Source organism: Rhinoderma darwinii, chromosome 9, assembly GCF_050947455.1.
Source record: "Rhinoderma darwinii isolate aRhiDar2 chromosome 9, aRhiDar2.hap1, whole genome shotgun sequence".
Taxonomy (NCBI): Eukaryota; Metazoa; Chordata; class Amphibia; order Anura; family Rhinodermatidae; genus Rhinoderma; species Rhinoderma darwinii.
This window is the reverse complement of record NC_134695.1, coordinates 64,383,491-64,408,597: the sequence shown is the minus strand read 5'-3', so window position 1 is coordinate 64,408,597 and position 25,107 is coordinate 64,383,491. Positions and strand designations below refer to the sequence as shown.

The 25,107-nt window shown below is 43.5% G+C and overlaps 1 protein-coding gene across 1 annotated transcript in view; it reads left to right on the top strand.

Annotated features, from left to right (window-relative positions):
• Nucleotides 1–24,977, top strand: part of ABTB2 (ankyrin repeat and BTB domain containing 2) — an 85,046-nt gene extending 60,069 nt beyond the window's left edge. Inside the window, exons 2-17 of the mRNA XM_075838002.1 lie at nucleotides 7,828–7,974; nucleotides 8,234–8,447; nucleotides 10,398–10,550; nucleotides 11,289–11,454; nucleotides 12,496–12,585; nucleotides 14,022–14,123; nucleotides 14,628–14,724; nucleotides 16,589–16,724; nucleotides 17,216–17,442; nucleotides 18,181–18,359; nucleotides 19,059–19,164; nucleotides 19,380–19,482; nucleotides 20,145–20,235; nucleotides 21,633–21,701; nucleotides 22,915–23,028; nucleotides 23,768–24,977. Of these exons, the coding sequence (XP_075694117.1) occupies nucleotides 7,828–7,974; nucleotides 8,234–8,447; nucleotides 10,398–10,550; nucleotides 11,289–11,454; nucleotides 12,496–12,585; nucleotides 14,022–14,123; nucleotides 14,628–14,724; nucleotides 16,589–16,724; nucleotides 17,216–17,442; nucleotides 18,181–18,359; nucleotides 19,059–19,164; nucleotides 19,380–19,482; nucleotides 20,145–20,235; nucleotides 21,633–21,701; nucleotides 22,915–23,028; nucleotides 23,768–23,965 (2,192 nt within the window). The 3' untranslated portion in view covers nucleotides 23,966–24,977. The remainder of the gene's footprint in view (nucleotides 1–7,827; nucleotides 7,975–8,233; nucleotides 8,448–10,397; nucleotides 10,551–11,288; nucleotides 11,455–12,495; nucleotides 12,586–14,021; nucleotides 14,124–14,627; nucleotides 14,725–16,588; nucleotides 16,725–17,215; nucleotides 17,443–18,180; nucleotides 18,360–19,058; nucleotides 19,165–19,379; nucleotides 19,483–20,144; nucleotides 20,236–21,632; nucleotides 21,702–22,914; nucleotides 23,029–23,767) is intronic.
• The last annotated feature ends 130 nt before the right edge of the window (nucleotides 24,978–25,107 follow it).

Sequence of the window (25,107 nt, the reverse complement as noted above, 5' to 3'; positions counted from 1 at the left end):
GGAGATGCTGACGTTTCCTCTGAAAAATTCAGCAATTCTGTTCACTTTCCGCAGCAGGAATTGACATTCTGAGGTACAAAAATACGCACCGCAGGTCAAATTCTGCTCTGAATTTTTACTCAGCGTGTGGATGAGATTTGTTACATCTCACCCACTTTTCTGCTACTGTATTCTGCTGCGTATTTTCCGTTCGCAATTCCGGACGGAAAAAACGCATAAATTCCGCTACGTGTGGACAAGCCTTATATACAAAGTTGGTCAACTGTTTATTTAGATTATTTCTATCTATAAACTGTAACAGCGTGTTCAAAGGTAAACGTAACCCTTTAACATACACAAAACACACAAAAATTGGTCAGCACATCTAACAAAATGACATAAATATGCAGGTGCACCTACGCTGTGACTGCAAACAATACACAACAAAAAAAAACATTGCAGCAGCACTCTGTTCGGTTTCCGTCGGAGGAACCCATCAACAGAAAGGCAAATGGAAACCATAGCTTCAGTTTGCATTACCATTGATTTCAATGGTAATGCTTCCGTTGCTAATGGTTTCCGTTTGTCTCCGTTTCGTGTCTCTGGTTCCGTTTTTTCGGCGGAATCAATAGCGCAGTCGACTGCGCTATTGATTCCTTCAAAAAAACAAAACCATTATGGAACCGCAAAGACCGCGGCAAAAAACTCTGTGTGAACAGGGCCTAACAAAATAACATTAATGTGCAGGTGCACGTACGCTGGGAGTGCAAACAATACATAATAAAAAAAACAGTGTAAGGCCTTATTTACACGAGCGTGTGCATTTTGCGCATGCAAAAAACGCTGCGTTTTGCGTGCGCAAAAGGCACTTAACAGCTACGTGTGTCATCAGTGTATGATGCGCGGCTGCGTGATCATTATGACACTCCGTTTGGATGTTTGTAAACAGAAAAGCACGTAGTGCTTTTCTGTTTACATTCAGAGTTTGACAGCTGTTGCGCGAATGACGCAGTTCGCACGGAAGTGCTTCCGTGCGGCATGCGTGGTTTTCACGCACCCATTGATTTCAATGGGTGCGTGATGCGCGAACAGCGCACAAAGATAGGACATGTCGTGAGTTTTTTTCAGCGCAGTCACGCTGAGCAAAACTCACGGACTGTCTGCACTGGCCCATAGACTAATATAGGTGCGTACGACACGCGTGAAAAGCACGCGCGTCGCACGCACGTATATCACGCTCGTGTAAACGAGGCCTTACAGAAAAGAGGTTGCCTTGTCGTGACAGGTGGGCTCACACAATTTAACCAAAATGTACGCTTGAACTTGATGGACATGTCTTTTTTCGACCATACTAACTATGTAACAATTTAACTATGTAACCTCACATTTTTAATTATAGTAAACGTGGCAGTAATGCAAAATGATCTAAGTACAGTGCATTTGGTGGTCTAAGGCTAAATTCACACTTGCGTTCTATAATCTGTTACTCTGATCCGTTTTTAGATCAGAATAAGGATAAAACCGGATCGGTGTCGGAAACCGTTGAAAAAACTTCCGAAATCGCCTACCATTGATTTGAACTCTTACGGGAAAAAGAAGCGTCATGCCCTTTCTTCAAGCGTTTTTCGTGGCGTGCAGGCAGGTAAAAATTCCCTCTCGAATTTTGAGCCAGATTTTTCTGCCTGCAAAAAAAACTCTGTGTGATCAGGGCCTTAGGATTTGCTGACCAACTTTTTTGTGCTGTGTGTACATGTGGGGGTGGTGACTGCCTCAATTTTGGTTGTGCACTCCTCCCACTCTGCCCAAGGGTGTTTTTAATTAGAGGAAAGCCGGTTCCTACCTACTCTGAATTCATTCTGCAGGCTTTAGTCCCAGGAAAGAGGTGACTTTTTAGGTTAGGGACCCCTTTGAAAGAGGTCACCTTGTCGTGGCTCATACAAATGTGAGGTTCTTTGCGCACATTGATCAAATTAGAAGTATAGTAAACATAGCAGTAATTCTAAATACAGTGCAATTGGTGGTCTTAGCGCTTGGCAATGTTTTTTTTGTTATGTACCCTTTAACAAAGTCCGTTAAATTAAACAGTCAAAGAACTGTCAGAATCTGCATTTATTCATGTCCGGTCCTGTTGGATTCATTATAATTGGACGATGTAGGACACATCGCACAGACCGCTTCATACGCTGGATTTTGGCGCCTGAGTTTCTCTGTTTTCCATAAACTTAAGGCCTCATGCACACGACCGTAGTGGTCGCGTGCATTCATTTCTATGGGCCTGGACCGCAAAACAAGGCCGTAATAAGACATGGCTTATCTTTTTGCGGTCCAGGCTCCTGGGCAATGCATGAACCACGGTTGTGTGTATGGGCCCATAGAAATGAATGGGACCACAATTCACCCGCAGAATTGTGGCCACAAAAACACGTTCGTGTGCATGGGGCCTAAATGTTGTTTTACTTTGTACTTTAGTTAAAACTTGAGCAGAAGGAGGGCTTGGCAGGAAGCTTCCAGCTGGGGACGTTCACCTCTGGAGGCTTGGCAGGCTGAGTAGACGTGAAATTCTAATACGTTGTATTGTTGCTTGATATTTTGTCTATATCTATGCATGCAGATGGCTGTTCTAACCCACTGAGACCTGCATTATCTCCCTGCGTGTGCATGTGAGCGTCCCACTGAATGTGCTCCCCAGTGATCGGCCTTCAGCTGCGGCCTGGTAATCTCCAGCACAAAGAGTCCGTCTGAGATGCCAACTTAAACCTCGTTTTGTTATTGTGCTCCCTATTAATGACTTGTTTGTGCGGCCCGGTCTATAGTGCCACCGCAATTGGCATCGATACTCCAGTGCAGCTTGGGTCATAGGTTTGGTTCAGAGCACTGTGCTGTGTGTTGTTTATTTCCTGCATTCAGGGATTTTCTATAGGTACTCTCATCATCCATACATAATGACTAATCCCTGGGAACACCTGGGTATAACTACAGTACAGTCGTAGCAGCCATACCAGCTGCCATGGGGCCCATATACTATTAATTGCTATGGGCAACTCCAATCAGATTCCAGCTTTCATTTTGCAGAGGTCCTTGGGAAAATGAAAGCCGAAATCTGATTGGTTGCCATGGGCAACTTTCATTTGCTCCAGTTTTGATAAATCTCACCCATGCACTTTACCCTTTACTGCACAAGACCACGACGAAAGATACCATTTAGGCTTCGTTCACATCTGCGTCGGGACTCCGTTCATGGGTTCCGTCTGACCTTTCCGTCAGGGGAACCCATGAACGGAATCTAAATGGAAACCATAGCTTTCAGTAGTGACGTACCCGGTGCAAATGGTTTCCATTTGTCACCGTCGTGTAAGGGTTCCGTCGTTTTGACGGAATCAATAGCGCAGTCGACTACGGTTTTGATTCCGTCAAAACGATGGAACCCTTTAACAATGGTGACAAATGGAAACCATATGCACCAGATCCGTCACCATTGAAATAAATGGTGATGCAAACGGAAACTTATGGTCCCAACGCAGATTTGAACGATGCCTTATCCCTTTCACGTCCTGAGCCACCAGTAATATAAGGTGTTAACCTCTAATCTACCCTAGAACGCCAGGGAAAAATAGGTAATATCCCATAGCTATGGGAGAGCATCATAGATATTACAGGTAACCCCTTCACCATCCGAGACCATCAGAGATATTAACCCTTAAACCACTTTAGCCCACTAGGGAGATTATCAGGATTACGAAGACCAACCCCATAAACAACCATTAGAAGGATTTATCAAAACTGGTGCAAAGGAAAAGTGTAGAAGTTGCCCATAGCAACCAATCAGGTTCAAGCTCTCATTTTTCAGAGGCCCTTTTGAAAATGAAAGAAGAAATCTGATGGGTTGCTACGGGCAACTATTCCACTTTTCCTTTGCAGCGGTTTTAATAAATTTGTTGTGATAAAGCGCATATAGCAAGTCAGCAAGAGAGTATAATGGAGGGTTAATACTTGTGCCTGGTATGGAAGCTGGACTCCATTGATGTGAATGGGGCAGAGCTGCAATACCACACACACCCTGTCAACAGGTGTGGCACTGTTTCTGGAAGAGAGCAGCTGTGTTTTTCTAATCATATACAACCCTTTTATTCTTTCTTCTCTTATAGCAGTTTATGTATATAGTGAACACTTCTTGTTCGTTTGGAAAATCAACATGTAATTTGACAAGGGGCGTCAAAGCTTTTGCCCTAGACTGTATAGCTGTCACCGGTGCGTAATTGCCATTCTTCTGTTGTGATCTGACGCACGCTTGCCCATAATATAAACTTAACTGGTTGCCGACAAAGGACGAGAATACTCGTCCTGAGCGGCGTGTGCTTGTCGCATTAGGATGAGCATTCTCGTCCTGTGTGACCGTGTGCCGGTACAATCAGGAGCGGCGCAACATACACAGGCGAGAAATCTCTGAGCTCAGCCGTTAATGCCTTGAATGCCACGATCAAAGCTGAGAGCGGTATTCAAAGGGACAATGAGCTGGGGGACCCCTTTTTAATCACGTTATAGAAGAACTACAAAAAAAGCGCAGGATCCACCTGTTATCGATCACATCTAAGGCCTCATTCACACGGCAGGTTTTCCCCGCCGGGTGTCGGCCGTTCATAAATCGGCCGGCACCCGGCTGCATTAGGAATAATAGACCCCTAATGGGGCTATTCACACGACCGATTTTTTGACGGCCGGGAAAACCGCCCGTCAAAAAATAGGAAGTCTATGGGGCCGGGTAATACACGGCCATCACCGGGATGTGTCCCGAGTGATGGCCGGGTTTTCCGGCGCTTGCGCTCTATCTCCTCCTCCTCACAGCGCAGAGTGCATGTGAGGAGGAGGAGTTGATGCCATTCGGACGAATGGCATCGCTGTACACTGTGTGGCAGGGCCGGGGTGTACAGCAGGTGGAAGGGAGCGCTGCGCTGGCTCCCTTCCCCTGCTTGTTTTAAAAGCGCCCTGGCCCGGCGACACCTTCGATGGCGCCGCTAGCAGCTGCTGCTGCTGCGGCTGCTACTACTACTGTAGCGACGCCACTATAGCAGAGCGGGGAGGTATCTCCCCGCTCTGCTATGTGCTAGCCGCACTTAAGCTCCTTGAAGGAGCGGAATCCTCGTGTTTTCGGGGATTCCGCTCCTGGACAGAGCGCTTGATGTCTCTGTCCATATCTGGGCAGTGACATCAGGGGAAACTCCTGAAGCGGAATCCCCGAACACATGGAGATTCCCCTTCAGGAGTTGCCGCTGATGTCACTGTCCAGATCTGCCCGGCACAGATGCAAAACTTAATGCAAACTGGCCGGGCAAAATGGCCGATTTTACCGGCCGACACTCGGGCTCGGGAACGACCCTGTCGTGTGAATCCCGCCTAAGTCATGAACTTAGATGTGATCGACAGCAGCTTGACGGATACAGGTCTCAGTGCTGGATACAGGTCTCAGTGCTAGATACAGCTGCTCTGTGTACAGGATACAAAGCAGCTGTATCTCAAAAAGTAAAAATTATTTTTAATAAAAACGAATGTCGAAGTTGCACCAATCACACTGATAGACATTTTTATATATAAAAAAATATTGTTGTTTTTTTCAGAGGCGTACATAGGCTTTAAAATCTTGTTGCATTTCTCTGCAACCCATCTGTACCCTCCTCTTATGAATTAACCATTTAATAACCGTTCAGCCACATAAACCTTACCCAGAATGTATTTTCTCAGAATAGTTTCCTCGTCTGCTGAAGTTATTAGCGGTCTGTGTCTCAGAGATATTTGGAACACATATTCTTATCCTTGACTTTTGGAATTGAAAAACCTTCCTGGTTTTTCCTCTTTGGTACGGCTGAATAAAATAAAAGGTTGGGCCCGGGGCCAGCAGGTTATTCATGTCTGCTTTCTAAGGAAATTGACATATTATATAATTTTAGAACCATAATGCCTTGCCCTATAGTCTGGAGCCATTACGTACACGTCATAGGCGTTTAGATATTGGACTTATGTAGAAGATATTCTATGTGTCCTGAAAATGTGGTCTCCAATCTGTGGTTCAAAATTCTTACTCCCATGCTGAGAGTTGTAGTTTTGCAAAAACAGTTGGAGTGCCACAAGTTGGAAACCTCCGTTATATAACAATGATCTCTATTTAATATCAGTTTATAACCGCCCTATCTCCTACCTAATGTAATAGGCGCTTTGATGTAGATAACTACTGTTTTGTTTTGTTTTTTAAACTTTTTTATTTTTGACAAAATTATGAAGATTTTAAGATTTATGCAAATTTGTTCTTCATGCCCAACTGGGCATTTTTTTTTACTTTTGACCAAGTGGGCGTTGTAAAGAAAAGTGTGTGATGCTGACCAATCAGCGTCATACACTTCTCTTCATTCATGTTTAGCTGTACTCACAGCGTGATCTCGCGAGATCACGCTGTGCCGCCACTTACTCCCACAGTAACTTCACCGGAGTGTCGGGAGAATGACCAGACATCGCCTCCTGGCTGGAAGCGATGTCTGGTCATTCTCTCGGCCGAAGTGTGTACATAATGGGGAGAGGGGGATAAGCCTCTGTCGGACAACATTAGTGGCGGTTTATCTTCCATGAGAACAAAGGATCAGGCATGTTAAAATCCAACGTGCACCATCCTTCCTTCCCACAACATCTACCATCGGGGAGAGTACGGACACCCCCATACGCATTAGTTAGTCGGCCGACGTTCTACTGTTTATGGGTTTCTTTAGTCCTGTGATACCTACAAAACACCAATACTTTTCCTTGTAAGGCCTTGGCCTGTTCCCCACACAAGTTGCTTATCTTCAGGGCCTCTGCTTCTTTATTGCCCTCTTTGTCAAATTCTTATACAGTATTTGTGTCCAGGAAAAGTGGGTGACAACCAATATTACTTCCATTACAGCTCCCATATGGGTTGTCATCCTGCTTTCTAGAGACCTGGATGGAAAATCTGTCTAGTTATAAAGCAATACAGGTCCGGGTGTTTGTGTGACTAACAGATTGGGCTTTCAGGAGTCTTGGAAAGCAAAATGACAACCAACGTCAGACTGGGGTTCCTTGGGCCCACTGGAGCTTATGATTCTTAGGGGGAACACCCTTTACCCAGTAATTGCCTCCAAAGTCCTCTCCAAATGGGGTTGTCTTCCGTGGATCTTTGGGGCTCACTATTGTAAGAGCTTTGGCCCGCTGGAGGAACGTCTGGCGGGCCATTCCGATCCTGGTGGCAACACCTGCAGCGTCGGTAATTGCAGAAATATTGGTTGTCACACAACTTTCTTAGACACAGATAAAACTAAGCGAGAAGTGAATGACTTTATGACTGGTTATTTTTCATTTTAGAAGGGAAATGCCCTTTGTATAACTTCCATGCACACATTTTCCATTATTATTATTTTTCTGTTGCAATTGGAACAGTTTTTCACAGTACAATTTTTTTAGTTGGAGAAAGGAGAAAAAAAAACCCACCACCCAGCTTGTCTGTATTGATGAGTGAAATGTTCAGACATGTCCTATAAGCTGATGAAACCGATTTGCTTCAGTATTTAGGGCCAACATTTTGTGCTGATTCATTTCACACTATATTTGTATTGGGGACAGAGCTGCGCGTTTCTCATACAGAGCTCCAAATCCACTGCACAGACATAGTTTAAAGCTATAGACGCCTTTTGGATTTTGTTTTTTAACTTATTGCATTGCATGTATTATAAGAAAAAAAGCATTTATGTAATTAATTTTAATGAAAAAATGTGCACAATTTTGCTTCTGCGGCTTCCATGTATTCCAATACATGCAGGCTTTCTCACAGGTTGTCATTTTTTTTTTTAGGGGTCCTCTCCCTTCCTCCATACTTCAGCCCATACAAAGACAATTCTCTTGAGCGAGATGACACCACCGATGCATACACGCACCTTGAGTTACGCACTTTGGAGCAGTCGCTGCTCGCCACTTGTGTTGGGAGCATCTCTGAGTTGAGTGAGTACTGTACAATGACATGAACTTACCCCTTATATTAAAATGTTAGTGAGCAGCCTATGTGATGACAGGAGCATGCTCACTGCGCGCCTGAGAAATATCTGATGACATCACGATGTCATCACAGTTTTAGTTTTATAGAACTAAAGCTCATTTATTCTATTATGAAAAGTTACGCAACTTTCTAATTCCTTATCATTTTCCATATCTATACTGGTCACTTAATACAATACAACTACTCTTTGCCTTTTGTCCTCAGGTGACCTGGTTTCCCGTGCCATGCATCATATGCAATGTCTGAACACCCCAAGACCTGGCATGAGCCCTGCACGCCAAACTCGTCACCCACAGCAATACATCACCTGGTCTCCGGACTCCCTACACACGCTATACTATTTCCTGCGCTGCTCTCAGATGGAATCCATGGAAAATCCAAACTTGGACCCACCTAGAATATCACTTCACAATGAGCGGTAAGAAGCCCCTGTGGGCATGAGACTGCTGTGTGATGTAGATATGACACCTGATATATAATGTCGCTATAGGGGGTGCAGACCCATCCGATCTCTGGTCCCTAAGGGGGACGCAGGGGTCTCTCTACCACACAAGAAGACCCCAGTAATAGGTATAAAGGGCAAGTGATGGTTGAGAGGGGGTACTGCTATATATTTTGCATTGGAGCACAGAAGCTTCACACTACACCCCCTGTTGCTTTATGTCTCACAATTTTAACCATTCTTTCTTTTTACAACCCTATATTATAAACCGTTTCTGGGTTTACTGATGTATGTGGCGTCTATTTGTTCCCAGCAATTCAGCAACAGCTGGTTTGTATGCTGTTCAAGTTTGCTAAACAGACCCACTTACCTCCGAAGAGGGTTAAAGCCAAAGACGCATGTAGGTATGGCGAAGCCACAGCAAGTTTTACGTTTTTTAAGTTCCAAAGTACTCCCATAACCGTGCTAGCCACAGTGCCCCCAGAGCTAGCCAAAATAGCCACAGTGGCATCCACAGTGCTACCAGTGTAAGCTATAGTGCTCAAAGAGTCAGCCACAGTGCCATCCACATTGCTACCAGAGTAAGATAGAGTGCAATGCCCCCAGTACCAACTACAGTGACTTCAGTAACAGTCATGGTGCCCCCAGTGAAAACCAAAGTGCTACTAGAGTTTCTACAGTGCCCCTAGTGCCATCCACTGTCTTACCAGAATAAGCTACAGTGCCCCAGTCAGCCAGAGTTCCCGCAGTATAAACTACAGTAACATAGTGCCCTTAGTGCTAACCACAATGTCGCCAGACAACCACAGTGCCCTCAAAGCTAGCCAATGTGGCCACAGTGCCACTAGAGAAGGCTCTAGTGCCCCCTGAGACAATAACCGTGCCACAATGCCATCCACAGTGCTATCAGAATAAGGTACACAGTGGTCAGCCACCGTACTCCCAGTGCCAGTCACAATGCCAGCTTGGAGCCAGCCATAGTTCCTGCAGAGTCAGCCACAGTTTGCCTAGTGCCCCCACATATACGATTTAGAAAAGCAGGGTTGTTGGTTCTCACCCAACTTTACCAGCCGAATAGAATTTTTAACGGCTTGAGAAAAGATAATGTCTCAAGAACTTATAAAAAAAATGTGTATTTCTTTTCATCTATTTTCTCTTATATTTGTCCAATTTCCAGAATTGCTCAGATAACTTTCACATGGAATTTTTTTACATAAATTTCAGCCATAAATTTTCATTTGAAATGTCCATGGAATTCCTGCCCAGAGAGGGAGAGACTGGTGGTTATATGACACGACCACAGGGCAATTAAACCTAAGCAATAACTTCAGTCTCTTTAAGACATTTGCCAATGGGAGAGCGGGCAGTCAGCAGGAGGTCGCCCTGCGCAAATCTACTGGAGCCTGCAATACAAATCTAAAAAACGTGTTTTCTTATTATCAGAGCCTTCTGTCCGCGGTACAGAGAGGATAGATTTGTTGCATAATGGGGTTTTGTCAGTAAGTTTATGATCTGTCATAAAGAATCTCTGACATTTTCTACCAAAGCAACTACCAGGCCCCTGAGATTAGACACCAAATATTGCCTGGGGGGTGGGGGAACCGTGCGGTGGACATGAGTATTCAGGTTATGTATACTGAAACATTATATACATATATATGTTTATTTATTTTTTTGCTCCTTCTTTCTGATTTAAGTGGCGCTTACTGCATATGGGTTTTTACAGCTAGTATTGAGAGCTGTATTAATCTCTGCTTGCTGTCAGTGAATGGGAACATTTTTCTTTACATCTAGAAGCTGGGAAACTTCTACAGTTCTAATATTTCTCATAGTTGCTCTGGACCGACGCCTATTAGTCAAAGTGGAGAGCCGCTAACAAAGAGCCGTTTTTGGTCAGACCTGCAGTTACATAATACTATTTTGCAGGCCATTCATCTTGCTGCCTCCATTAATGGAGTGGATGCGCGTGGCTATTACGTATGCAGAACACCGGCGCAGCCTGACTGTAGATGCTGATGACATCAGACAGAGCGCAAGATTACTCCTCCCAGGACTGGACTGTGAACCACGGCAGCTGAAGTAAGTCTCATTTTTCCTGTGGTGGCGCTGCAGGGAAATTGAACACGTGGTCTGACCAGGACAACCTGTGATCGGCTTATTTTCAGGGGCCTTTTCGAACAAAAATGGATTGTAAAAAGTAGGCGACCCTTTTTTGAGCTTATTGTCTAGGGATGTCTAGACAATCGGATAATTTGATTTAAAACGCGATCATTTTAGATAAGCAGTGTCTGGCAGCCACTTATACCCCCTGCTGTATTACAATTGGAAACACACAGCTGAACCTAGGCGTTAGGGCTTATTTACACGAACGTGGGGGAACTCGGACTTGAAAAACTGGCGTTTTCACATCCGAGTTTCACCCGTGTGGGACCCGTTTTCACAGATTCCCATAGACTTGAGTCTATAGGGGGACCCGTGAAAACGGAAGAAAATAGGACATGTTCTAATATTCAACGGACCTTCCTCACTGTCCGTCGAAACAACGAGCCCATCTAAATACATGCGTCCGTGTGAATATATGCCCTCAATGGGGGAGTCTGGAATGAAAGTGGCATTGAGCCAACATCCAGGAGTAGATCTAAACTTTTATTTATTGCTCTCTGACATTTTCTTTTTAGCTTCTTCCATAGTGTAGATACTTTAAAAACGTCTTCCGAGACTTCATCTTGGGTGTGATACTCTCTGGCCCTTCGCTTTTTTTGCATTCCTCCTTCAGATTTCTATTTTCTTTAGGTTCCTCCTTATTTTCTCTTCCAGGCCTGAATGCTGTGTCAGCTCCCTCAGACGTCTGGATGCTGCGGCGGCCACCAAACGTTTCCAGCAGGACTTGGGCTTCCGAATGCTGAACTGTGGGCGCACCGACCTTATCGCCCAGGCAGTGCGAGCGTTGGGGCCTGAAGGCATTAACACTATGGATGATCAGGTAAAAAATGAACAAACATTTCTTTATACTAATTCCACAGCTTAAAAAGGACCTGAAACTTCTATTTTAGTAAATACTTGTTTTCCCCATGAAATAAAAATTCTGGAACATCTTTTCTTAGAACTCTGTGGTGTTCTGTTCCTCTGTTATTCCTCCTGGAAATGTCTAAATACAATAACAACTGGGTGTTACTATTCCCCATTGTCAAAGGGGCGTGTCCCTACAGTCTCACTCTGTCAGCACTGATTGGACGTTGTCAGTCTGTGTAGAGACACACCCCCAACAGGTAACACCTAGAGGACAATTTATTCATACATTTCTAGGGGGAACAACAGAGGAACAACACAACGTAGAATTCTCAGATGCTCAAGAATTGTTATTTCAAGGTTCAAGGGGATCTCCATTATTTACTAAAACAGACATGTCAGGAGAGGTGATAGGTCCTCTTAAGTTTACTTTATTTAGTGTTGGCTGATTTTTAGCTTTGTTCAATTAGGACCCAGTTATCATCAGTGACTCCAGCCTAGCTATATTGTCTAATGGGAGTCTGAGTTAGTCCGAATTCTATCTTCGGTCTCATCAGAGGCTCAGGCTGCTGCTCTGACTCTCCCACATGCTTTACACTGCAGCTCTGCTTGCATATATAAAGATATACACTGCCCTATTCTTAATTTCCCCTCTACAGGAGTAACACGGATGATTCTGTTTATATCCCAGGATAGCTCAACTAAAGTGAAAGGGCCCAGGGACACAAACTAGCACCAAGGATGGGGGTCTGTGTATCCCCCCCCCCCCCCCCGCAATAATTATGACATATGCATTGTTAATATCTCGAGAAATAGCATGTTATTCACAAAATAAATTCATGACTAAGAACCAACTTGTGTTTTTTGCTAGGAAAACTGTGACTTGTAGTGCTACAATAGCTGCCGGGGTATAAACTAAGTCTAGGTTGGGGGTATCATTCATATTACAGAATAGAATTGTCTTTGTAGAACTGCATTGAATCAGGTGGGCTTGACAGTGCCTGTTGTTTTTTAGGGTTTGACCCCACTGATGTACGCCTGCGCTGCCGGAGATGAGGCCATGGTGCAAATGCTGATTGAGGCTGGAGCAGATCTGGATACAGCGGTGAGAGAATGACCGGATGGTGGGAGTGATCTTACACTCACGTCATTACAGTAATTGTAATGGAGGAAACTGTGAACCAGATCCGTAACGCATATCAATTCTAAACTGGTTGTCTACTAAAGACTGGTAGACCATAAAGTAATAATCCCAATAGTTGGACTTTACCTCCAATATTCCATAAATCCCTACAAATCTCATGTAATTACTTGCAATGCAATTAAAGTTCAGCTGCATTCTGGAGGCCAAACACAATATTGTAGACGTTCTCGTCATGTTGGTTGCCGTCATTTCATGTTCCTTTAAGTGGCGCCAAGATAACGTGTGAAAAGACGCTCGGGAGAAGCCTATTTGTGGCTCTTGTGGCTTCTCTTAACAGCCTGACTTTCCCAACACTTCAGTTACGTAAGAATCGTCTCATGTTGCAGCAGCTCCGGTGACCCCACGTGGTTCTGATTATGGGCTGAGGTGGGACCTCCTAAGGATTGTGTATGCTAAAATGTTCATGCAAGGGGAAAAAAAAACCTCTAACGAAATAGGAATCCTCATAAATACGTCTACGACGATGACCTGTGAAATCTCAGGATTATGCAGAAGAGAATCTTGTGGCACCTTGAGGTGGTCTCTAGGATGAAGTGGCACCCAACACTTAGTGCCTGAAGATTGGCGTGGCATATCCTAGTAGTATATAAAAATATACATTACAATTCCTTTAATCTGGCATTAGTGCCAGATTATTGAATATTCTGGATTATCAGACTGTCATAGGAAAACGTATAAAACTTGTAGGGGTAGAAGAAAACCCTAAATTTTACTATAAGGCCTCATGCACATGGTCAGTAAATGATGCACAGACGGGCAGCGGAGTGTCCTCCGCATTTGCGGGCCGGCGTGTAGCTACGAGCACGGTTCGTAAATGTAAAAAACATGTCCTATAGAGCCCGGACACACACTCGTAAATATAGGGCAAGGTGGCCGATTATAAATGAATGTGTCCGTATTTTATCCGCAATTACGGATCCATAATTGCGGCTAAAAACTACGGTCGCGTGCATGAGGCCTAACTTGGCTTTATAATCATAGGAATTTTCTAATTTATTACTTCTACTTCTGGTCTTGTGAAATTCTGTATTCAATTGCATTTCTCCACTCGAAAAAATGTGCTGAAATATCAAACGTTCTGGATTATCAGATGGCGGATTAAAGGAATTTCACTGTAGTAATATATTACTACAGGAAATAAAAATACTACATGATACAATAGTATTTGTATGATAATATAATAATATATAAAGTATTCACACTAGACAGCGGAGCTATTGTGCTAATATATAGATGTTATACAGTATATAGCACTGCACATGATGGTACACATTTTGCATTGAGGTCTAGGAGCTGCATGGACCTAACTATATCTGGTCCATTAAATGTTGTTCCAGGTTCCAAGCATTTCCCCTCGAAACCCATCCGTGCACCCTGACACTCGCCACTGGACAGCTTTAACCTTCGCCGTCCTCCATGGTCATATCTCCGTTGTGCAGGTAAGTTTCCCAATTTACTAATAAACTAGATTTGCAACAGTGACCTATGGGAAACTCTGAATACAAAATACATGACTGGACTAAAAAGAAGGCCCAACTTTCACAAAACTGAATTTTGTATCACAGAATGGCATTTTGTCAAAAAAATTAAATATATATTATTCCATTCTGTGTCACAAAATGTAGTTGTTTGGTTTAGCTATTCCATCCTACAGTGAGAATTGGTGCCAAAAGATACAGGGGGAGCTTTATTAAGTGATTTGCACCAGTTTTTTTGGCTGTAAAAAAATTAATTAAAAAAATCGCTACATTTTGCTACATGCCTGTTTTTGTGTGAAATTTTTGCAACTTTAATGGTGTTTTTTTTTTTTTTGTTTTTTTTTGCCCCTTTTGCAATTTTTACGTGTATGAAACACCAGTCTTAATAAATTCCCCCATAGTTCCTAGTGTTGAACTGTATCATCATGAGCGGAGTCTCTTAAGATCACTTCTGCTTCTTTACAGTTGCTTTTAGATGCTGGTGCCCATGTGGAGGGTTCAGCTGTTAACAGCAGTGAAGACAATTATGCGGAAACCGCCTTACAGCTGGCATCTGCTGCAGGTACAACGCACCTATATACTTAAAGGGGTTGTCCACAGTAACAACTGATGACCTATCCACCGGATAGGTCATCAGTACACGATATGTGGGGGTCCGGGTGTTAAGCCGCTCCGGCTGCCTCCGAGCACCGGACGTACATGGCGGAAGCAGTTGGCTCTGGCCACTGAATAGGAGCAGAGCTGCAATTCGGCAGCACAGCCGCTATGCTACGTATGGAGCCAATTGCTTCCAGCTCCGTACGTCGCATAATGGGCCATAACATTCGCTGCCCGGAGGCAGCCGGAGCGGCTTAGCGGTGTGGGGTCAGACCTGCTCCGATTTATGTACTGATGACCTATCCGCTGGATAAGTCATCAGTACAATAGTGGACAACCCCTTTTAACCCTGGTTACTACCAATCGATTGCCCATTGAGAAGTAGCGGATATCTTTTCCGCATATACTGCCAGCTATCGACACATAATGGAGAATAATTTTTTGGGTCCTTCAACCAGAAGTTATCAAAGTGGTACTCTACTAGTATTAGACCATCAAATGCCGGACGCCTGAAATTCAACGTTTGCCTACAATCAGGAAATTACCATATTTTATGCTGCTCACGAATAAACATAGGCGGCACCAACGCACCCATTGTGGGGCCTAGTGGCTCGGGGGTCAACAGGTCCATTTTTGTGAGGGAAAACCAAAATGGCGGCTTCACTGCTCGGTCATTCCTCTTTGTACAGAATATATATGACGTTCCTATCCATCCTTCAGTTGCTAAGTAGTTATAAAGCTGTCTGTATGACAAGGTGGGGGGGCCCGTTCCCAACTGGACTATGTGGCCCTATAAATTATAGTAACTCTCCTGCAGATATCGGTATTTGTATCTGGCAGTGCATAGTAAATGCATTATGTGTCCAAGGGTGTACGTGTAAGGTGGGGACCTAGATAATGTAGATGTATGACGGCAAAGATGGAATGAGTCAGGAATTATGTGGCAAACGCAAATTTATTTGACCGGTGCCGAGGCGCAATACTTGGTAGTGGCTCAGACACGTCGCTAATGGTTGGCTTGTTATGTCACGGACAGGGCAAAGGGTGCCCCTCCCTAAAACAGAGGTTTGGTCCAGAAATTCTGGTATATTAGAATGCTACTAAGCAGTGGCGGACAGACCGCTGAGGGCCCCTGCACAAGAACTTTATATGGGCCCCTTACTCTCCAATATCTCACCATAAATCACCCGTGTCTCTATCCATAGTAATTGTTAGCCATAAAATTCATTATCTTAGGTATTTACATGCAATCTAATAGACAGAAGAAGGCTGCTTCAAGGTGATAATGGGCCCCCTTGGCTACTGGGCCACTGTGCAGCGGCACACGTTGCACCAATGATATGTCCACCCCTACCACTAATTGCCAAAGATACAATGCAGGACATTAAAGCCCCCTTTAAGGGTCTGTGGTACTCCTCCACACCCTTACATGCATATCACAGAGATGGTCCATGAGGCTGATATGGGCCCCTTGGAACCAACCTGGACTAGTCCTTTCTCCATCTCCTTTGCTATTGGGTCTGTACTGCCTTCTCAATAGGTATTGCAATGTTAGCAAACCAGGGAGGGGGATAATGGGCACAGGGGTCATTTGAAAGGGGAAGACGGAGGCAAAAAAGCCCAATGGCCCTTCTGTCCGGTCGGCATTACCCAGCACCATAATGGGGGCTTATTTTATTTTTTATTTTTTTATTCCATACGATGGGACGCTTTTTCCTCTCTGTAGCAGCGTCACAAAGTGAATGACTCCGCTATCAACCCAGCCAGGCATTATTTTTCCACCCTTTCTTCTCTTGTAACCCCTGCTTCATGGTCTTCTCCTTCTCTAGGTAACTATGAACTGGTCAGTTTGTTATTGGACAGAGGAGCTGACCCTCTATTGAACATGTTGGAAGCCGGTCGGGTGTCTTCATCGCTTCATGAAGACATGAACTGCTTCAGCCATTCAGCTGCCCATGGGCACAGGTGAAATACAGCGAAGCTTTTGGAATAGTTTTTCTATAAGAACAAATCCCTGTGAGAGGTTTTTCTTGACATATTCAAAAAGGAAATGCTTGACATATTCAAAAAGTCTGTAGACTAAGCTCCACATTATACTGGAGCCTGGGGCAAAATTATTAATGGAAATATCTGCGTGATCCAGACAATCCACAGGGGCTGTAGCACATCTAGTGCCCGGTAGTGGTACTGCAGTTAACATATCTAGTGGAGACTGATACCCAGCACAGAATCCATGATTGACTGTTCTGTTGATATGATCAGGGGTGCAGATGTAGCAGTTGCACCCAGGTCCTGGTGCCTATGGGGGCCCAAAGACCCCTCTGCCAAATAAGAAGACACTAGTGTTATAGATAGCACATGGTATTCGGGAGGGTCTGTTTCAAATTTGCATTGGGGCCAAGGAGCTCTAAGTTTCGCCTCTGGATATGAAGTCAATGTGTTGTCTCCTTTTCTAGGAATGTACTGAGAAAGCTTCTTACTCAGCCGCAACTCTGCACCGGAGACGTTCTCTCTCTTGAAGAGATATTGGCAGAGGGCGTTGAGAGTGACTCCTCCAGTACTGGAAGCTTTGACCAGGGTCCTGTCCGGTTGTGTAAGACCAGAACGAAAGCCCTGCAGGAGGCAACGTACTATAGTGCAGAACATGGCTACCTAGATATCACCATAGAGCTCCACGGCCTTGGTAAGTCGCAAAGGACATTTGTGTCTAATACAGAACTATACGGTCTATGGTAAACCCTGAATTTATAGGGTACAATTGAAAATTGAAAGTACGTGGAATATTACCAATTATTTGTTTTTTTAATTTTACCACTTTTTTATATTGCACATACAGTGTGTGTGTGTGTGTGTGTGTGTGTGTGTGTGTGTGTATATATATATATATATATATATATATATATATAGTAGACCAACCCATCATATAAAGGCGGCGGGTGGTCCGCACTTGGTTGGGTATATTGGGATGTATGAAGTCGTCGGGAGAAGGAGTGGGCTCCACTGTATTGGAATTTCCACTTATGTAAACAACACTCATAACGTCAGTGGTTCCTGCTCCGCAATGAAGCAGATCATCAAGGTAAAACATGATCATGGCAGAGAAGAAATCCGTGCGCCACTCACCCAGATACAGTAAAAGTCCTTTATTATGGCATCCGAAAAGGACTGTGGCGGGAGGACGAAGAGACAAAAAAGAAGCGCCGCTGGGCGCGAAACAGTCTGTAACCAGTTGTCTGTTCGTCCTCCGTCCACAGTCCTTTTCGGGTGCCATAATAAAGGACTTTTACTGCATCTGGGTGAGTGCTGCACGTTTTTCTTCTCTACCATTATCGTATATTGGGATGTATACTGTCTGTGACCTCTTGATATGCAGTGGTACAATATTCTGGGAGCATCAGGAATAAACCCGTTATTTCTATAGGGGTGCCTTGGAAGCTGCATGTATGGATTGAGTCTCTGCGGACAGCCTTCTATCATTCACACTACTCTATAATGGAGAACCTACTACGGGAATTCTGCACCATAAGAGAGGAGGATTATAATGAAGAGCTTATTACTGAGGGGTTGTCTCTCCTTTTTAATATCTTCAAGACCACTAAAGTAAGGATCACTAATATGAAGTTGTGTCCACCTTTTGATAAACATTTTTACGATTTCCATATATAAATCTACAAAAAAAGTTAAAAAGTTGAGTCCATTTGTACATACATTACATTACTTATCCTGTACTGATCCTGAGTTACATCCTGTATTATACTCCAGAGCTGTACTCACTGTTCTGCTGGTGGAGTCACTGTGTACATACATTACATTACTTGTTCTCTACTGATCCTGAGTTACATACCGTGTTATACTCCAGAGCTGCACTCGCTATTCTGCAGGTTCAGAGCTGAAATCTCTCAGTAAGCCAGCAGGGAGTTCTGTCTGCGCATATGATGCTTGCTGTGCTGATTTGCATCTTGGAAAGTTTATTTTAAACCATACACTGTACAGGAAACTAATGTAGGAAAACAAAATGGCCCTGCATTATAGGAGCTCCGCTGACAACAAGCGTGTTGACTGTTTCCAGTAACAACCAGAAGAATTGTGAATGCAGCTCAGGAGAATAATACGGTGTGTAACTTCGGATCATACATATACACAATAACTAATTACATTTATTTACAAAGTGACTATACTATTTGAGATTGTGCCTATAAAGTGTAATATTGTATACAATGATGATGATCCCATGATTTAAAGATACCTTTTTGTACGTGAAATTAATTTAATTTGCACATTATTATTTTCTTCCGGCAGAGTGATACCGTTACCCAGCAAGTGGCCTCTATCTTTGCTCATTGCTATGGAGACAGCCCAGTGGCCAAAATCCCGGAAATACAAAAGACCCTTCCTGCACGTCTAGGTAAGGAGAACAGTCCCATGAGTCACACATCAACATGTTGGAGTTTGGTTACGTCCAATACCCTAGGCCGTGATCTCTAACCAGGGGCTTTCTTGCTATTGCAAAACTACTACTCCTAGCATGCTCTGGCAGCTAAAGGCTATGTTTTGTTTGGCAGCTATCCACCTGTTATATGCAGTGCTGACCGGACACCTCCTGACACCTTTCTCTTGCAGATCCTCATTTCCTGAATAACAAGGAGATGTCAGATGTGACGTTCCTGGTGGAAGGAAAGCTTTTCTATGCTCACAAGGTTCTTCTGGTCACTGCTTCCAACAGGTAAAAACATTGAGTGTCTGTCCTGGAAAACTGGGTGTAACACAAGGCATTTTTTGGGCGTCTTTATCTGGACAGCTCATTGATTTCCATGCAAATTCTGTAATGGGGGCCCCACCTACCATGTGCTACTTATAATACTGGTGTCTTTGTGTGGCAGAGGGGCCAGGTGCTACTTCTGCACCCCTATAGCTAGACCAATAGTTTAACTATTCAATAAATGTACAACTCTATTATTAAAGTTAATGTTCACCATTCAATTTTTAGATTCTACAAAATTCCTGTGCTGATTGTCATATATCTGTATAGGGGAGCTCGCTGTTTCTGACTTGATAAATTATATAATTTTGGCTGCCTGCAGCCACCGCTAGGGGGAGCTAACTGCACATGGACTTGCACAGTTAGTATTGAGCTCAATGGAGCTGTAGAAATATATACGCTATGAGCTCCCCCTAGTGGTGGCTGCAGGTAGCCACTATGATAGCATCACAGCAAGCAGGGGTAGCAGTTCAGTACTCTTTATTATTTTTCATATAAAAATATCAATGGAGCACAATGACAATAGAGATCTATACATGTCACGGAGCATAGCCATGGCAACCAGAATGTGACTTTAGTATGGCGCTTGGAGACTCACTGATACTAGTGTTTTATTCTTTTTGCAGGTTTAAATCCCTGATGACCGATGCAAGCGACCAGGAGGATTTATGTGTCATGACTATAGAAATAACCGATCTGAAATACAGTGTTTTCCAGGTGTGTAAACCATACAGGATTCACTATTCATGGCAAAAACATGGCGGTGGGGGGGGGGGGGGTTAAAGTTTTCCTAAAAGGCTACAGATTTTTTTTTATAAACCTATTGGATGTTGCACAAGGGATAAGACCTAAAAGCAAGACCCAGTAGCTGCCATTAACAACTCTCTTTTTAGCAAAGGCCTAGTTCACACCTGCGTCGGTGTGTTCTGAACTGGACTGTCCTAGCAGAACAAGGGACTAACGGAAGAAACGGTTCCGTTGCACAACCATTCACTTTAATACGTTCCGTCGGCATCTCCGTGATTTTACCAGAGACCATAGTGCAGCATGCTGTGCTATTGTTTCCGGTAATCTGGGCCGGAGGCCCCAACGCAGATGTGAACGAGGCCTAAGTAGTACAGAAATATCTCTGCTTTGCCGTTACCCCTCCATAGAGATTGCATTACCAGAGCAGGATGCGTTCTTGCTGCCATGTGTCTGTCACGGAGCATAAAATACTACATCCGCAGCAGATGAATGAATTCAGGTAGATTTAGCATCTCCACAAATACAAATTCCAAGAAAGCAGCGAGATCCATGTGAGCGTCCGTCGTTTTATGTACACAGCTTCCCCTGCAACCGTTCAAGCTGCTTATTCAATAAATTAGAACTTGATGGGAAACGCAGGTCCCCTGTATCTAGCGGTTATCCTACCCGGGGACATCACTTATTCTGCATTCATACACACATTTTTCCAGATGGAAAAACCCAAGGGGCTACTTATTATCATTACCATCCTACATCCCGTTCTCAGACCTGTATTCAAATACAGAATCTGGAAATAAGATCCTGAGTCGTCAATGCTCCGGAATCCGTGTAAACAATATGAGGCGACGCAATAACTGTAAACGAAAGCAAAACTTTTCCTTTTTAGCTCAGTTAGAGCCCTCTGCACCCTCTTAAAATCTTACCGTAAAGGGGTTCTCCGCTTCGGACAATCCCTACTTTTTAGTAGGGGCTCTTGACCATAAAGTGTACGCCTGCTGGGACTCCCAGCGATCAGCTGCAATCAGAGGAAAAACCTGTCAGTAGGTGCTCAGTTTCCCTGCAGCGCCGTCACAGGGAGAATTAAGCATTACACATCCTTCATTCATATCAATATGTTGTCTGTATAAACAGGACAGGTCCTCCAGTGCTAGAGACTCTCTTTGTAACCGCTCTCCACTCTGGCAAAGAGAAAGAGAAGAGAAAAAAAAGAACTAATTTTTTCCAGAAACAGCGCCACTTTTGTCCATTGACCATGCCTGGTATTGCAGCGCGAAAGTTTATTTCAATCGTGGTGAGCGGCAATACCAGACAGCCCAGAGATCTGTCTTCTATCCAGACCAATTCTGATAAGTTTTTCTTGCCTGCAGATGATGATGCAGTATTTGTACTATGGAGGCACAGAGACGATAAAAGTCCCCGTCACATCTATTCTGGAGGTAAGAGCATGAGAAGACCGTAAGATTCTAATATTCTGGATTATCAAATGGTTCTAGAAAAGGTTTAGAAGCGGAGGCCTGAGCATACAGAAGATATACTATTTTTTTATAAATAAAATTCCACACCATACAGCATTTCTGTGCAGGAAGCAAGTGCCGGATTATTAGGCCTTGTTCACATGGGGTTTTTTTTTGCAGGCAAAAAAAATCTTAATTTTGAGGGAAATTTTGACCTGCCTGCACTCTTTGCTGCGTTTTTCAGCCGCGGGCAAAAAAAAACAAAAAAATCACAGCGAAAACCACTTTCCCTGCCTTCTTCTGATGTCAATGGGAGGTCAGAGATGGAAACGCCTGAAGGGCAAAACGCTTCTTTCTCCGAGTCTTTTTTTTCCGCTCGCGGGGGAAAAAAAAACACCTCCACCTCCCATTGAAATCAGAAAAACATCAAAAACAGTGCCAAAAAAAAACTCAGTGTGAACAGGGCCTTATACTTTCTGGATTATCAGTGTTTTATTTTCATAAATTACAGGAAAATCTTTTCCTGTAATTTTAAGCTGAGGGAAAAAAAAACCCATATGTAAACATACCCTTACAATTATATATTTTATAATTGCATTAATTATTGGTGTAGCTAAAGGAGGAAGATTTGGGTTGTGACTTGTCGATGCCACTACATATCGGGTGACATCCATGAGTGACACAACCTGCTTTATGGCAGCCACAGTCGACAATCAGAAGTCTGAGAAACGCCAAAGCTGCGTAATGTTTTTATTTACTTACGAACATATTGTCACTTTTCAGTTTTGTTGTGGCAGCCATTTTTTTTTTTGCGAAAGGGAAAACGGGACGTGCAGCCGTATTGTAAACTCACAAGGTGACAACCATCTCAGAAACTGATGGTAAAATTCTTGTTGACAAAGTGACAGTATTACCATTAAATTGAAAGGTGACGACTAATCTGGCTGAATTTCCTGTTTTTCAAAATGGCCGCTGCAAAACAGGAAATAGGGAATTTACTAAGAGGCAGAGGGCCTGGACAATATGGGCACCTGGCTGAAGAAGCTTCACCTTCGGAACTGGATGTTGGTCGGTTTCTCACCTCACAAGTCCTTCTGTCCGGCCAGCAGTGCCAGTCTTGTGCGGTTACCATATTACCTACCCCTCCCCCTCAGAACTTCCGGCTCGTTATAATATCGTGGGTTTTCCATTTCAGCTCCTTTCTGCAGCCAGCCATTTTCAGCTCGAAGCCCTACAGCGACATTGCGAGATTATCTGCTCTCAGAACATCGACAAAGACAATTGCGTCAGTATCTACAAATACGCCAAGGTAAGGCTTGACACGTCCGGCTTCATCATCTCCCTAAACATGGCCGCCTAAGTTTATCGGGATGGGTATAACTGACCTTAGGCCTCCCAGCCTCTTAAAGCCTGATTTTAGTTATAAAGATATGTACATAGTGGGGAAGATTTATCGATTTTTTTAGGACGCATGAATTTACTAGCCTGCAAAAAAGGTGCCACTTCTATTAGTTGCGGTGTGACATAGCGAGTTGCATCAAGGTTATGAAGCATGCTGGACGCTTTTCTCTACGTTACAGCACCTCATGACTGGTGTACATATACAGCAATATTTTGTCAGTCACAAAAAAAAAAAAAAAAAAAAAAAGCAATTCATATGGCTTTATTTATTGTTTTATACTCTAGTTACATCCAGAGCTGCATTTAAAATTCCTTGGTTTCATGTTCGTTTCCAGGTAGATGCCTCTTAATGCTGCTCTACCTTCCCTCTGTTATTGTTCGGGCTTGTACAGTGGATGTTCTGTTGCGGTGCATTGTGAGAGATGTAGTGTTTACACCTGACCCTACATTTACTGTATTCTAGCTTTTTTTTTTTTTATAAATGCAAAAAACCCTTTCTGGATGTGTCCAGCGGAACAATGCTGGAAGTTTTCTAGTGCCAGGCAAGGGAATTTTGAATGCAGCTCTGGATGTGAATAGAGAACTGTACTGGATTTATTTTAGAAGTTACATTTCTTTTTTTACTTACCTTCTGTTCTCCCATGCAGATTCACAATGCCCCAGAGCTGGCTCTATACTGCGAGGGCTTCTTCTTACAAAACATGAGGTTGCTGCTGGAACAGGAATCTTTTAAACAACTGATATATGGCCGCAACAGCAAAGTGCAAGGGCTGGACCCCCTGACGGACTTAAAAAATACATTGACCAATCGCATTAAAGACATTTATATCTCTTGCCGAGTGTGACAGGGACGTGTGCCATCAGTAGGATATGTCTTGTGTATACAAAGCAGATGAAAGTCACCCGTCAATTCTTGCACAGTTATAATGGGCGCATGTATGTGAGCGTTGCGGAATACTGGCCTGTATGTAAGTATATGTAGATAGACCCAGTGTCTATAAAACACTAACAATGGAGCTGTCGCCCCCATCGGGGGTAACAATCATCCCCATAATAACTTTGGCTTGGACTTTCGATGATCAGGTAGAAAGCGGGATCACTATTGGCCATTACTTGTACAGTTATTTGCACCTTATCACTCTGAAGGTAAATATTGTGTGATCTATATCACTTTTGTAATCTGGATGATCGTCATCTCACCTCTAAATTGTAATGTGTCGTTTAAAAAAAAAAAAAAAAAAAAAAAAAGGAAAAAGATCTGATTGGTTAACAAAAATACATTTTAATGGACAGGTGTTCGGTGGGTGTTCTTTTTACACTGACATTTCTAAAAATTATTCATTTCATCTAATGTCATGTTCAGACTAGTATCAGGCGATGTATATTTTGTATTCTGTTGTCTCTCCATGTAAAATAAAGTTTGAAATATTGCAGTTTTCACATTGGCCACTAGATGTCAGCATAATAAACTACACTCCAATCTGGTGGTGGGGATTTAATTTTACAGATTGTAGTACAATTTCCTTGTTAGTGGGTTAAAAAAAAAAAACATACATCAAGATCAGACTTCTACTTTTTAATCCAGTGAGACCTGATGGGGATTTGTAAGTCTTTTCTTCCAGAATCTGCACCATTAGTTTATAGGCAGTGGCTGGTATTGCAGCTCAGTCCCAGTCAAGTCAGTAACAGATACAACCCATGGGCAAGAGCACAGTTTCTAAAAATAAGCAGCCATGTTTTTTTTATTAATAATCTCATACAACCCCTTTTATGACCGTGGAAGGCCCATTGTACTGCCTGACCAAGATAAGCAGCTTTCACATTGACAACAGCAAGGAGATTGAGCGGGAGGGTTATCTGGGGGTGAGGGGGGGGGGGGGGCAGACGACAACAGGTATTGTCATTGTCCCACTCCAGTAACTGATGTAAAGCACATCTGATGCTGTGGAGAGGATGGACAGCAGTACCATTAATGATGTCAAGTGCA